Raw genomic sequence first — 15,771 nt, forward strand, 5'->3', positions numbered from 1 at the left:
GAACCGCACAATAACCCTAGGTTTGGTGTGGGGCGGCGGTGAGGTGGGTGGACTGCTGTGGCCTGTTGTGGGGTTGTGAACCACTGAGGGCTACGGCGGGACGAAGACTATCCGTTGTTTCTAGGTCCCCGGTTCAATACACACACATGGTGTAGTTAAAATCCCTGAGTTCTAAACAGAACTTTAAACTGAGCTCGATACTATTTTTTGGTTATTTGTTTTTATAGGCCATTTTTTAGTTTGAAAACCGTATTCATATTTTTTTCCTTTTGTTTCACAGTAAAGAAATCTGTCGTTAGGAACCGAGTGAATGCCTTGTGACTAACAGACTCTGAATATTAGACACTGATCACAGGTTCAAATGGCTCTAAGCACTGTGGGACTCAACATCTGAGGTCATCAGTCCCCTAGACTTAGAACTACTTAAACCTAACTAACCTATGGACATCACACACATCCATGCCCGAGGCAGGATTCGAACCTGCGACCATAGCATCAGCGCTCTTCCGGAATGAAGCGCCTAGATCCGCTCGGTCACAGTTGCCGGCCCCATTAGCGTTGCTGTGTTGAGGGAAGCCTACGCATGGAGCGGTAATTCTCCACTCTGCTGCTGTTCTCCGACCAATATCACGGGGTAACATGAAACGTTGGAGGGGTCAGTTTCCTGTTCTCGAATGGCAGGCGCAGATGTGAAGGACTTACGTCGTGCTTGGTGCACAATACGCGGATCCTCTCTCTTGATGGTCAGCTTGGTCGGCCGGCACCTTGACAAAAAGTATGCCTGCTCTCCCTCACGTCCATATGCAGTACAGCATCGACCCACTGTAGCATTGGAATACCTCACAAATCTGGGTACTGACCAGCCATCCAGTTGTAGAGTCGCAGCGAGGTCCCTTTCAAACTCTGTCAGTTGCTGATAACGCTGTCTCACTCTAGTAATCGGCGTCTCCGTCTCGTTCAGAGTGACCAGCCAACATCGTAAGCTGTTCACGTCCCTTAAGTACCCTACCACGCTTGGTAACAACACCAAACACGAACGCTAATGAACTCTGTCGACCGCTCTAACCGTCACACAGAACTGCTGCTCCAATGATTTCCATACCCGCCAACACTGACATTTGACCATGTCTTGTGCGTACTTCACTTTTTTTTTTTTTGTTGTTGTTAGAAACTCGGCACGCTCAACGCTAACGTTCGAATGCGCGGTTTGTGTGCCGACGGCTTCATGGTCGCACAAATTCAACAATGTTATCTGAACGATATGCTCCGAAATACTCTAGCACGTCCACCAGGATTGTGGTCTACCGTCAGACCTGCCACGGGTCGCTTCCTAACGTGATCTACAGCGTGTGCAAACCTCCGAGCTCCAAGTTCTGTGAAAAGGGGTGGATTACATAGTTCACGCCCCCCACTCGTGGTAACACCGTCATTGAACCACATTCCGTAGTTGCTCACGACAGAAGCACACGAACAGCCGACTAACTTCGTTGTTTGCGAGATGTACGCTTCTAGGTGCCCTCCACTTTGTCGAAGTAGCTTGCAGCAAGGAATTTCGCCACTAGACTGATTCACCATTCGTCTCCGCTCCGATTGTGTAATTTCCTTACCGCGTCACGTGACTGAATATTCATCAGGTGTCATTCAGTCTCGCGGTGTGGAGTGGTCGTAACACGGTGCGTGATAGAGGTGAAGCCCGCAAAACACCTGGTCGAATATCAAAGTAACATCGTAATCGTACCCACCGTCGGTAGGTGTGTAATTATTTAGAGTTGTTATTCACTGTGAAAAATAGAGCGTCCCACATACTATATTCGTGTTGCTCGAATTTTCTGTTGTAACCAGGAGGTGCAGCGTACGATTCTGAGAGATCGTTGTGAAGGAAAGGGAAATGTAGCTTATTCGTATGAGAGAGCGCTATCAGGACCTTACAGAATGACCTCGTTGTTGATCTCAATCCTTACAGAATGACGTCATTGTTTATCTCCGCCGGCCAGTGTGGCCGAGCGGTTCTAGGCGCTTCAGTCTGGAACCGCGCGACCGCTACGGTCGCAGGTTCGAATCCTGCCTCGAGCATGGATGTGTGTGATGTCCTTAGGTTAGTTAGGTTTAAGTAGTTCTAAGTTCTAGGGGACTGATGACCTCAGATGTTAAGTCGCATAGTGCTCAGAGCCATTTGAACCATTTGTTGATTTCCATTTGCCGCACGGTCGAATCGTGCAACACTTAGAAATTTGGGCTATTCGGATGTGGCGGTGACCCTGTGTTGGACTGCATAGGAATGTAAGGGTAGGTATACTCGTAGCCAACGTTCCAGAGGAACATGTCTGACCACCACAAGGGATGATTGCTGTATGGTGGAACACATCGGCGCCCGCCATCCGAGAAGAAGTAATTGTACCCCTGCAAAGTACTGTCTCGTCATGGACAAGTGGTCGGAGGCTGGGAGCATCTGAACCTAGGCATTTAACGTCCCATACGCAGGCTGTCGTTAGCACCACGTCAGAAACGGCTGCATTTAGAGTGGTGTCATGACCTGGAAGCATGGAGTATTGATGAATGCGTCGCAAAGAGTTCAGCTATGAATCGCGGTTCTGCACTACCCTCGATGACTCTCGCCGGCAAGTATGGGGCGACCTGGGGACAGTCCCCGTTCTTCCAGTATGTTCCGAGAGGCACGGCGGTGATTCTGCTGATGTCGTGGGGTGGGAAGTCTTTGGTTTGACTGCGAGTCACAGCTGGTAGTGATTCTAACCATGAAGTTTCATTTAATTTCCTTCCACCCCCCCCCCCCCCCCACCCCCCCACCCGATCGCCTTCTTCACCTTTCCCTTTGCGTGCTTCTTTTTCTTTGTCAAGCAGTTTATTCACATCAGGGTACAAATAAGCTAGTATCATGTTTTACTTTTCCTGTGAAAGTTGAAACTTCTTTATTTAAATGTGTGTGTCTGTACTTAAACTGCTGAATGACTGAGAAGATGGAACTCCTACGTTATTTGATTCTGAAACAGCTGAGGAAAACTGAACGTACTGAGCCTACTTTCTCTTTACTTTTTCTTATCATGTCAACACTGACCCAAAATATTCTAGCGCAACGCAGTCTGACTGCTCAAAAAAATTACAGCCTGCCTTGAGATAATTAATACAAAAGAATGGCCCTGAATAAGAAGAAATCCTGACGATAACCTATATATTTCATTAATTACTTACCTCACAAAAATCTTCATTACGCGAACTACTGTAATAGAGCGAGCGTCAATACTGCCAGCTAAATAAAAGATTCTAACTACTAAAGCCGCTAACTACTAATAGGCATGTGGTTAGCAAAGGAAAGATTTTTTGCAAACCAAATTATGTATTTTTTTTTTACCTTAATAATGTGACATCTAGTTCAAACACGAATATAAATCGTCAATGACATCCCACAATCTCCAAGTCGGATACTTGCAGATCGTTAGCCTACGTTATCACTCCAGACCTCTAACCTCCATCAGTGCTAACTTCTCACCTCTAACACCCATCACTGCTGGCTGTTCACCTCCAACTGCCCAACAGTACTTCCATCACTGCTAGCGACTAACTTCCAACAACCCAACACTACTGGCGATTAATTCCAACAACGAGTCCAACCAGCCTCGGAGTCTCTTACAAAGAAAGCGCAGACAGAGATCCAATACAAAGCGCTTCACAGCGCTGCCAACATAGAAGCAGCCAACTTACAAAGTCTGTTAAATTATTTTTGGAGTATCTGGTTACACGGAAGAAAGCAGTATTTGGTATGCAGACCAAACCCTAATATCCCTAACGAGGAAGAACTTGATTCTATAACACCTAATACGTGGGGTATAATATAATTGCCACTGAAACATAGCTAAAAATATATGGTAATAGAAGCAAAACGTTCGATTCGTACGCACCGTTTTGAGATTATTGGGAACGTCAGGATACGATCAGCCACTTACTTTACTACGTAATATTGTCCTAGTCAGTACATATAAATTAGGAATGCAAATTTTTTCGATTTAGTCCCAACCGAATTGTCCTCAAATTTCACCCAAGGCCTACCTTAACGAGAAATATACATGTTCCCTACAAATTAATGTGACCACCAACTATGTTCGCGGTCTATGTGCTAAACAACTAACAGACGGCTGGTAGTAGCCCTAGCAGTACAAAGTATACTAAGTGTGTCAGGGGGACGCGGTAAACGGTGCAGTCGTTGTCGTAATGCGGAAACGAAGCGACATGCCTTACGTCCAAACGTACATAATCATTGTTTTTCGAGCCAAGGCTGGAAGCATTTCCGAAACGGCTAAGTTTGTAAGCCGTTCGCGTGCTCCGTAGTTGAAGAATACCATGCATGCCAAATTGGCGCTATCCAAAGCCAGCGCCAAGGCAACTGCAGTGCACCCTCGCCCTTAGTTGACGGGGTGGAAGACAGCTGCGAAGCCTTGTTCGGGCGAACAGAACTGCTACTGTTGAGCGATAGACCGTCAAGATGAACCATAGGGCTACCAACAGTCTCTCCTCAATAACCGGTCAGAGGACGTTGCTGCGTATTGGCCTCTGCAGCAGATGCCTGGTTCGTGCACCCATGCTGACTGCTCTTCATCGGCGATGAAGCCTGGAATTTGCACGCCACTGAGCGGCGACAGGAGGACTTTTGAGATGAGTTACGTTTCACTCCCATCAAACTGAGACCAAACACCCTGCAACAGTCGTCGGGAGGCTAGGTCACAGGAATGAGCGTTATGATTTGGAGAATATTGTCATGGCCGTTGAAATCTTAGTTTCGCAGGGCAGAGCAGATCAGGGTTATAGGTGTGGAAAGGGGCCAAGGTCAGTTACTGTTAGTTGCAGAAACACACAAACTTTATTTGATAAAAATACTTAATCAGACATGAGCTTAGAATCGTTCATAAACAACGTGGCTGAACGCTCGAATACAGGTTAGTAAAATTATCTTAAGGAATACACGCTGCTGAAGGTCTTAGTTACCAAACTTTTACATAAATACTCTGCTGAAGGCCACATCTTAAAATATTTCACATAGAGTTACACTGAAGGCCATATACTGAACATAGAACCACTCAAGGCTTAAGGCCTGGACAACAAAAATTCAGATCCAAGAAAATTCTCAAGGTTTAAACAACGGATTTTTCATATTTTAATTTACGACAGCTGAAGGCCTTATGTTAAAATATTTCACGTAGACGTTCGGCTGATGGCCGCATACTGAACATTAAAACTAACTGATACACGGTTGAAGGCGTCGCACAGGACTTGAGACTAAAAGAAAATCACAATCCAAAACAACAGAACAGTGGTGCTCATAAGTGCTTCAAGGGTCCGCATGCGGAAGTAACTGTAACTTAAGTTTAGGTGAGACAGGCAGCCAAGCGTAATACTAAATAAACGGACGGCAACACGACCCAGGGACGGCGGAAGGCCCGACCAACAACCTAACCAATTCCCTTCAGCCGACCAACGGCACGACAACCGAACATGTCAGCGAGGGCGAAGATACCAGCAGCACCACGTCTTCAAACATAGGCGTCTAAATACAGTCAAGGCACAATAACCACTGACAAATATGAAAAAAGACAGGACTCTTGAACTACACTCCGTGCCAGATAGCATCAACACGGCCAGGAAACATACACACGCTATTCTTTGTCGCAACCGACCGACTGGCTACTCCAGTACACAGACAGCATTGTTCTGCTCAGTGGAAATCACAGATGCTACACACAGTTGCACGTAAACACTTGCACCCAGAACTCGACAATCCCAAAACCAATCACCGTGGAACAACAAGTAGAAATGACAAATCGACACACCCAAGTTTCCATAAGCGGTCCGAAGACCAAATACACGTCGCCCGATGAGACGACCAACTGAACGACTAACCAACAGTCGTTCCAACCATGGTCGTCCCCACTCAACTTACGTGTGTTGGCAACAGTCAAGTGAGTCTCGGCTGTCCGGAGCTCACTGCACCTCAGATGACCAATTTAAGTGGCCCAGAAGCGGTCGGAAGACCAAATACACGTCGCTCGATGAGACGACCAACCGAACGACTAACCAACGGTCGTTCCAACCAAGGTCATACCCACTCAACTTACGTGTGTTGGCAACAGTCAAGTGAGTCTCGGCTGCACCTCAGATGACCAATTGAAGGGGCCCAGAGGCAGTCAGAAGACCAAATACACGTCGCCCGATGAGACGACCAACCGATCGACTAACCAACGGTCGTTCCAACCAAGATCGTCCCCACTCAACTTACGTGTGTTGGCAACAGTCATGTGAGTCTCGGCTGTCCGGAGCTCACTGCACCTCAGATGACCAATTGAAGGGGCCCAGAGGCGGTCGGAAGGCCAAATACACGTCGCCCGATGAGACGACCAAACGAACGACTAACCAACGGTCGTTTGAACCGATTGGACTGTTGGCGCCATCGATCCTCAATCGAAAAACCTAGCACTGCTGACCACGACACTGGACTCATCATGACTGCACACCAGTGTCCGTACCTTCCAGAACCTCACTGACTCTCTGCGTGCACGTCTCCCAACAGTTCGCGTTGCAGTCAGTCGCTGTTCAGGCTTTTGACAGGTGATGTGACTGAACAATGCTGTATTCCTTTAGCACGTTAAGTGTTGCTAATTACTATTGACACGTACGCTTTCAAAGAAGTGTTCCAAATGTCACATGCATTCCTTTCTGCTGTGAGCACTAAATTCCTTAGAACAGCCACTGATCATCTGATAAATCTAGGCTCGATTTTAATTTTTTTAGACATCCTCAGACCAAATAAGTCCACAGGATTGAGATCAGCTGATCTTGGAGGTCCTGCTCAACCTGTCCGTCTTCAACCATACTGGTGTGTTAGATGTCGTCTTACATCAGCAGATAACTGTGCCGGTGTCCCAGCCATTGGCCATGGGTTATATTTAGGGTCAATTAGATGGGGACTTAATCAAAAAAATTGCATTGAAAATACATTTGTAGTAACTAGGACAATATCTCGTACTGAAATCAATGGCGGATTGTAAATCCACATTGTTAATTATTACGCAAACGTTTAATGGAACGTTTTTGCTTTTATTACCATATACATTAAGTCGTGCCAGTTTTCAATATAAATTATGGTACACTTTACATAGACTGGAATCTGCAAGTCAGGCTAAGTTGTCACTCAGTAGGCTAAAGATACTTATTTCAAACAATATCTTTTAACAAACGTAACTACGACGTTTGTCCGGCGGAATATGAACGCTATTCGCTCTGCAGCAATTCAGGCAGAGATTGACGCTAGACTGCCATATCCTAATCCAGTAGTGCTTCCGTGGCGCGCTACCACATTCACGTAAATGTGGTCAGAGAGAGACTTTTATCTACCTCATTGAATTTTACTGCTGGGTATCAACGCTCACAGCAATTTAGGTGGACCAACCAGGTCACACCCTAAACACAAAATCCACAAAATCCTACAGCTACTCGTCCCACTCCCAGTAATTTAATTTCATCCCAGCGTTATCGTGCAATCGGGATACGCTGCATTTTCAAACCTGTGCTGTCAGAAAGAGATGGCACTAGCCAAGCGGAATTCCGTTTCTACGACACGGCAATCAACATTTTGCGACGTTCCAGAAGATAACTACTGCAGTAGAAGGGATGAGATACCTTGAGATTTTTTTCTATTAGACACGCAGTTGTAATACACTGCCCTTTCTCCGGTTGCTCAATGTTGCCACTTAGAGGAGCATTTACATTGTCCTCTCTCTCTCTCTCTTTTTTTTTTTTTTATAAAGCATCTAGTGTAACATCGAATATTGCAATGACGGTGTAAGTCGGATGTGAGACATCTTAAACTCGTTTCTGCTAATGAACATAGTAAGAAGAAGTGGGTGTGTAATAGGCTTAGGTCATTTGCACCAAACAGCATGCCTGTCATCTCATTCGTATAAATCCATACTGACAATCAATAAATTTAATATTGCTCTTAGAGTTCTTTGGAAGAATCTAGAAGTGTCTATGACCACACGCATTACCACATTTTTCAGCTTCGTTGTAGTTCCAGAAGGGAGCAATAAGACCAACTAATTCGAAAAAGGAAACAAAAACCACTATCTATGACAGATTGGAAAAAAGTAAACAGTTTAGATTGTCTGTTGGCTCCAATATTGCCAGAAGATGGAGGGTTGTATAGCGTGTGGCACATCGAACAATATAACATGCAAACGTTTGCTTGTAGTGCATGTTTAGGATGGGTAGTACTGACAGAGAACCATGTGAAATAGTTCTAAGTTCCTTACCGAAAATTAGCTGAGGCAGTTAATCAGAGAACCGACTAGTGAAAATAATATCTTAGACCTTCTGGTTACAAACAGAACCGAACTTTTCGACTCTGCACAGAACTGGGAGTCAGCGATCATAGGGCCGTTACAGCATCGATCAACACGGCTGTTAAGTTGGTGTGCAAAGAAATGTAGGAAGAGCTGTCTATTTAGCAACAGTGACAAGAGACAGATTACCTGTCAAGTCATCACGGAAATTTCATGTCCAACACTGACAATGTTGAGTATCAGTGGACAAAATTCAAAAGCATCGTACACTACGCTTTAAAAAAGTATGACACGAGTAAAACTGTGAGGGATGGAAAATACCACCCTGATTCGACAACCGAAAGCAAAGAGAGCTTCACTGCAAATTTCAAACTAGCCAAAACCTCACAGACAAACAAAAATTAGACGAGGCCAAAATTAGCGTAAGGAGGGCTACGCGTGAAGCGTTCAACGAATTCTAAGGTAGAACTCTAGCTACAAACTTAACAGAAAATCGCAAGAAGTTCCGGTCTGATGTTAAATGAGTAAAAGGGCCGATGGCATCTCTACAGACTCTCTGTTTGCATAATGGCTTTGAAACAGAGAATGACACAGAAAATCCCGAAATACTTAACGTCTTTTCTCAAAACTGTTTCACAGAGGAAGCTCACACTTTGGTTCGTCCTGTAAGTAGTTGCACGAACAACAAAATGATAAATATTGAAATAAGTGAGCATCAATAGAAAAGCAACTGCAATTACCTTATAGTGGAAACGCCATTGAACCTGAAAGGATACCCATTCGATTCTAAGCAGAGTATGCGCAGGAACTTGCCCCTCTTCGAGCAGCTGTGTACCGTAGGTCTTTTGAGAAGGAAAGCGTCCCTAATGAGTGGAAAAATCATTTCCGTTTTCAAGAAGTGTCGTCGAACTGATGCACAAAATTATAGGCCTATATATCTGACGTTGGTGTGTTGAAAAATTTTCAGACGTGTCTTAAGCTCGCATATTATGACATTTCTGGAGACTGAAAATCTCCTCTGTAGGAATCAAAATCGTCTGAAACCGAGTTCTTTCTGTCCGTCCACGAGACACAGAGCGGGCGCACGGGTAGATGTTACACTACTGGCCGTTAAAATTGCTACACCACGAAGATGACGTGCTACAGACGCGAAATTTAGCCGACAGGAAGAAGATCCTGTGATATGCAAATGATGAGCTTTTCAGAGTATTCACACAAGGTTGACGCCGGTGGCGACACCTACAACATGCTGACATGAGGAAAGTTTCCAACCGATTTCTCATGCACAAACAGCAGTTGACCGGCGCTGCTTGGTGAAACGTTGTTGTGATGCCACGTGTAAGGAGGAGAAATGTGTACCATCACGTTTCCGACTTTGATAAAGGTCGGATTGTAGCCTATCGCGATTTCGGTGTTTCGTATCGCGACATTGCTGCTCGCGTTGGTCGGTATCCAATGACTGTTAGCAGAATATGGAATCGGTGGGTTCAGGAGGGTTATACGGAACGCCGTGCTGGATCTCAACGGCGTCGTATCACTAGCAGCCGAGATTACAGGCATCTTATCCGCATTTCTGTAACGGATCGTGCAGCCACTTCTCGATCCCTGAGTCAACAGATGGGGACGTTTGCAAGACAACAACCATCTGCACGAACAGTTTGACGATGCTCGCAGCAGCATGGACTATCAGCTCGGAGACCATGGCTGCGGTTACCCTTGGCGCTGCATCACAGACAGGAGCGTTTGCGATGGTGTACTCGACGACGAACCTGGGTGCATGAATGACAAAACTGCATTTTTTCGGATGAATGCAGGTTCTGTTTACAGCAACATGATGGTCGCATCCGTGTTTGGCGACATCGGGGTGAACGCACGTTGGAAGCGTGTATTCGTCATCGCCATACTGGCCTATCACCCGGCGTGATGGTATGGGGTGCCATTGCTTGCACGTCTCAGTCACCTCTTGTTCGTATTGACGGCACTTTGAACAGTGGACGTTACATTGCAGATGTGTTACGACCCGTGGCTCTACCCTTGATTCGATCCCTGCGAAACCCTACATTTCCGCATGATAATGCATGGCCGCATGTTGCAGGTCCTGTACGGGCCTTTGGGGATACAGAAAATGTTCGACTGCAGCCCTGGCCAGCACATTCTCCAGATCTCTCACTAATCGAAAACGTCTAGTCAATGGTGGCCGAGCAACTGGCTCGTCACAATACGCCAGTCACTACTCTTGATGAACTGTGGTATCGTGTTGAAGCTGCATGGGCAGCTGTACCTGTACACGCCATCCAAGCTCTGTTTGACTCAATGCCCAGGCGTATCAAGGCCGTTATTACGGCAAAAACGTGGTTGTTCTGGGTGAAAATGTAATCACATGTCATTTCTGGTATAATATATTTGCGAAATGAATACCGGTTTATCATCTGCATTTCTTATTGGTGTAGCAATTTTAATGGCCAGTAGTGTATTTTGAATTGGAACCATGTCCGGAAACGTGTCATTTCTCCTCTACGGCGGTTTCAGTTCAGATGTTTTAACTCATCTACTTCTACCTGGGAAACTGAAGTAGGCTTGATGCTGTACGGTTATTGGATAGCAAATCGAAAGGAAACGTAGCGATTTATCCATTTATGATTTGAGCACATTTGCTTGTATTTACACTTAAACATTATGTGTTTATATTATTTTTTAAATAAAAAATAGTAAAAAATATAAACAGCATACTGCACGTTCAGAACAGTACTGAAGCATTGCAATAGCTGCTCCATGTGGCGACCACCAACGTTGCTTCAGATATTGTGGCCACAATGGATGTTCTGGACACGCTCTCCATCCCAGTTGATGTTTCTTCAATTTCTAATGCAGTGGCCACAGCTCGTGCCAGCAGATCTCCTCTGTCTCTACAGGAGCCTCGTAAATTAAACTTTGCATACAATCCCACAGAAGTGGTCCATAGGGGTTAAATCCGGCTACTGCATATCAGGACAAGCAACTCCAAGACATTTTATTCCCTCGACGGACGTGGACGCGCTACACTTGAAGCCATCGTAGAACTGAAATTATGTGTTTCCTAAGAAGGGTTGCTATTCAAAATATTACATACTCCCTCTCCTCTAGAAGTCCTAGAAGTTTGTAATGCGAATTTCCGAACACCCTGTGTACATCACAGATGGTTACCGTTGCCAATTTGATTTCCGTTAGGACCAATAACGAAAATTAGCCTCGGAAAGCAAATACTATTATGTGAATGCGCGTATCTGTCCGAAATGTATATAATTATATGCGTATAACTATAAGTATATAATGTTTCGCAGCTGCAGATTATGAATGGTGTCTATTCTTTCGGACAGCCACCGCACATTCGTACAACTGCTAAGCCTTGCTGGGCAATGGATCCCCCTCCTTCAAGTGCGAATGTACAAATACGCACGACCTCCTGTCTGAATCTCTGAGAAGCAAACAAGTGTATAGCGCACTGGGACGGCGGACAGGTGGCTATCGGCGGAGGGTAATTTCCAAGAATGATTGCGTATCGAAGTCGCGGGCTCCAAACGATTCATATCGAACGTGCGATTGTAAATCGATCATGCGAGTCTCGTGGCGGGCGTTATGATCTATTATTTGTTCTGGTCATTTTTATCTGTTTTCCGTCGTTCCTTTAGTTCGTCTACATTACATTCCCACCCTAATTATTTGTGACCTGATTGGGAAACACAGTCTGTTTCTGTCGATAATTAGTGTAGTGTCTGGTGTTTCTGACGTTTCATGTGCGAATTCTCTGACGTGGAAAACTCTAACTCCATTTGTATTCAGCATAGAGAGTTGTTTGGCATTTTGCCGCAAATATGGAGATCTGCTGGACGGGGGAAGGAGGGACTGTGTTGACTGTGGTGCTGCAAAGTCTGTAAAACTTCGTAAGAGGAGTGTCGATGCAGAAATACCGTCGCAATTTCATTGCGGACAGTGCGGAAAACGAACGAGTGTCAGGAAAAATACGTGGTTCGACTCTTCCAAGTTATAGATTCAGACGAGCGTAATTCTTGTATCGTGCTGGATTTGAGGCTACACGTTGCAAGCAACAGCATCGGAAACAGAGTTATCTGCAAATATCGTGTGTGACTACTTCTGGTTTTGCCGAGAGTTACGTGGTAGTGACAAATGATAGTGTACCAATTGGTGGAGCGAATAAAGTTGTAGAAGTAGACGAATCTCATATAGATAGACGAAAAAACCAGAGATGACAACCTTCGAAAAGTGGAATAGATCACATTTGGGTATTCGGTAGAATAGAAAGAGAGTCTCGGAAGTGTTTCGTCGTGAGAGTACTGTCCCAAGACAAGCACTTTAGTGTGTCCATTAAACACTTCATATTGCCTGGTACTAAAGTTATTACAGACGGGTTTCAGTCTTACAAGACTCTGAAAGCTGAAGGGTTCGACCACGAATTCATCAACCATTGTGCGAAGTTCGTGTCTTCGGACGACCCCAGTGTCCACACCCAGAATATTGAGCGGCAGTGGAAATCTGTTAAATCTACAACAAAAAGGGAGGGCGTCCCGGACAAAGGGACGACCTATACTTCTTTCAGTATCTATACTTCCACAACTTGCGTCTGCAAGGGAAAGTTAATGCACGCGACAATCTGCCGATATTCTTGCGCGAGTTGGTCGGAGTGGCCGAGCAGTTCTAGGCGCTACAGTCAGGAACCGCATGACCGCTACGGTCGCAGGTTCTAATCCTGCGTCGGGCATGGATGTGTGTGCTGTCCTTCGGTTCGTTAGGTTTAAGTAGTTCTAAGTTCTAGGGGACTGATGACCTCAGAAGTTAAGCCCCATAGTGCTCAGAGCCATTTGAACCATTTGTGATATACTTGCGTGATATTGGCAGAGTTTACCCTGGATATGGGAAAAAGGGAACTGTCCCTGTAGCATATACATCACATGGACTGCCACATGACGGTAACATCGACGACGTATAAGGTAAAGAGTCTCATTTGAAATTACAAGTATTTTTGTAACTTCTTTCTTTTGTCGTTACTGCAGTGACCACTTTAAACATACTCACAACGCTCGCAACGATACTCGCATGATCGATTTATAATTGCACGTTCGATATGTATCGTTTGGACCCCCGACTTCGATAGGCAATCATTCTTGGAAATTACCCAGCGGAGTGTGAGTCAGTGCAGTTGTGATACCTCTGTGGCCCGCATGGTGCAATAGAAACGGCACCTACCTGGTATGCAGGGGATCCCAGGTTCAAATCCCGGACCGCTACACATTTTCCTCCAGCGCCGCTGATTTTGCTTAATGTCCCGCTGCAGCTGACAGCAGTGATCTTCCTTTAATGTACATACAGGCTGTAGCAAAAAGGTACGGCGAAACTTTGAGGAAACATCCCTAACACCCAAAGAAAGGAAATATGTAATGTGGACATGTGTCCAGAAACGGTTACTTTCCATGTTAGAGCTCATTTTATTACTTCTCTTCAAATCACATTAATCATGCAATGGAAACACACAGCAACACAACGTACCAGCGTGACTTCAAACACTTTGTTGCAGGAAATGTTCAAAATGTCCTCCGACCGCATGGAATCCCTGATGCGCTGATGCAGCCCTGGTGAATGGCGTATTGTATCACAGCCGTCCACAATACGTGCACGAAGAGTCTCTACATTTGGTGCCGGGGTTGCGTAGACAAGAGCTTTCAAATGCCCCCATAAATGAAAGTCAAGAGGGTTGAGGTCAGGAGAGCGTGGAGGCCACGGAATTGGTCCATCTCCAGCAATCCATCGGTCACCGAAACTGTCATTGAGAACCGTACGAACACTTCGACTGAAATGTGCAGGAGCTCGATCGTGCATGAACCACATGTTGTGTCGTACTTGTAAAGGCACATATTCTAGCAGCACAGGTAGACTATCCCCTATGAAATCATGATAACGTGCTCCATTGAGCGTAGGTGGAAGAACATACTGACGAAACTGAAATGAGCTCTAACATGGAAATTAAGCGTTTCCGGTCACTTGTCCACATAACATCTTTTCTTTATTTGTGTGTGAGGAATGTTTCCTGAAAGTTTGGCCGTACCTTTTTGTAACACCCTGTATAAAGCAAATACATCCTGCCTTTCCCACAGGCGCAGCAGACCAGCAGCCGCGGTGCCGGCAGCTCACTCACCGCTGACCGGCGGCGCTTCGGCGTCCTCGGCGGCGGCGCCGGCGCACTCCTCGGCGGTGGGCTCGGCCAGGCCGGCGGCGATGAGGCGGCGGCGCTCGCGCAGCGGCTGCAGCAGGGCGTGGTAGCGGCGCTGCAGCTGGAACACCTCCTTGTCGAAGGCGGCCCGCAGGTAGGCCAGCCCCAGCTGCAGGTAGCGCAGGTGGCGCACGCGGCGCCGCACCGCCCCCGGCGTCGCCTCCTCGCTCTCGGCCATGCGGCGCTCCGTGTCTCGCAGCAGCCGCAGCACGCGCCGCCGGAACGCCGCCGGGTCCGGCGCCGACTCGGCCAGCCGCGCCAGCGCCGCGTCCACCTCCGCGTCCTCCTCTCCCGGCGACGCCGACGCTCTGCCCCTCTGCGCCGCGTCTCCGGACACGACGCCCGCCGGCTTTGCAGCCGCTTCCTCGTCGCCGAGCTTCTCCGCAGCCTCCGGTGTCTCGACCCGTTCCGCAGCGCCGGTGCTCTCTCGCCTGCTGTCCTCGGGCGGTACTTTCTCGGCGGTGTTCTTATCTCCCGCGCCCTTCAGAGCGTCGACTTCTTCTTTTACTCGATCCATCGTCAAATTTCTTCCTCGCGACTGAGTTCTCGGAACCAAACAGTGCCCTACCCAATTTCGATTGGCCGCAGATAGCTCTGTTGCGGAGAGTGTTTCCGTAGAAACGGTCGAGCTGCAGACGGTGCACAAATCGTTGACAAATGAACGACGACTCATTGACAATGAGCACGCTCACAATCTTCTTCGGTATACATGAAATTTCGGTTACTATACATTTGGCGTTCATATCGCATACAAACGAGAACTGACATACTTTATTCTTAGACTAGCACTACTATTTTCGGACAAAACACCATTCACAGAATCAAAAGATAGCAAAGCCGTCGAAGTACGAGAACTACTGCACAATCAGCTTAAAATTTCACGCATCCTCGTCGCTGATGGCTCTGAGCACTATGGGACTTAACTTCTAAGGTCATAAGTCCCCTAGAACTTAGAACTACTTAAACCTAATTAACCTATGGACATCACACACATCCATGCCCGAGGCAGGATTCGAACCTGCGACCGTAGCGGTCGCTCGGTTCCAGACTGTAGCCCCTAGAACCACTCGACCACTCCGGCCGGCCTCGTCGCTGACCGGAATAATATATTAGAAGAATAGAAAAGGAAATAGGGAATGTGTTAGAAGACGATCAGTTTCGCTT

At 46.5% G+C, this 15,771-nt stretch overlaps 1 protein-coding gene across 1 annotated transcript in view; it reads right to left on the reverse strand.

Annotated features, from left to right (window-relative positions):
• LOC126482008 (nucleosome assembly protein 1-like 4) overlaps positions 1-15,124 on the reverse strand; it is a 60,719-nt gene extending 45,595 nt beyond the window's left edge. Inside the window, exon 1 of the mRNA XM_050105975.1 lies at positions 14,533-15,124. Coding sequence (XP_049961932.1) covers positions 14,533-15,124 — 592 coding nt within the window. The remainder of the gene's footprint in view (positions 1-14,532) is intronic.
• Between the last annotated feature and the right edge of the window lie 647 nt (positions 15,125-15,771).

This window comes from Schistocerca serialis, chromosome 5 (genome assembly GCF_023864345.2).
Source record: "Schistocerca serialis cubense isolate TAMUIC-IGC-003099 chromosome 5, iqSchSeri2.2, whole genome shotgun sequence".
Lineage (NCBI taxonomy): Eukaryota > Metazoa > Arthropoda > Insecta > Orthoptera > Acrididae > Schistocerca > Schistocerca serialis.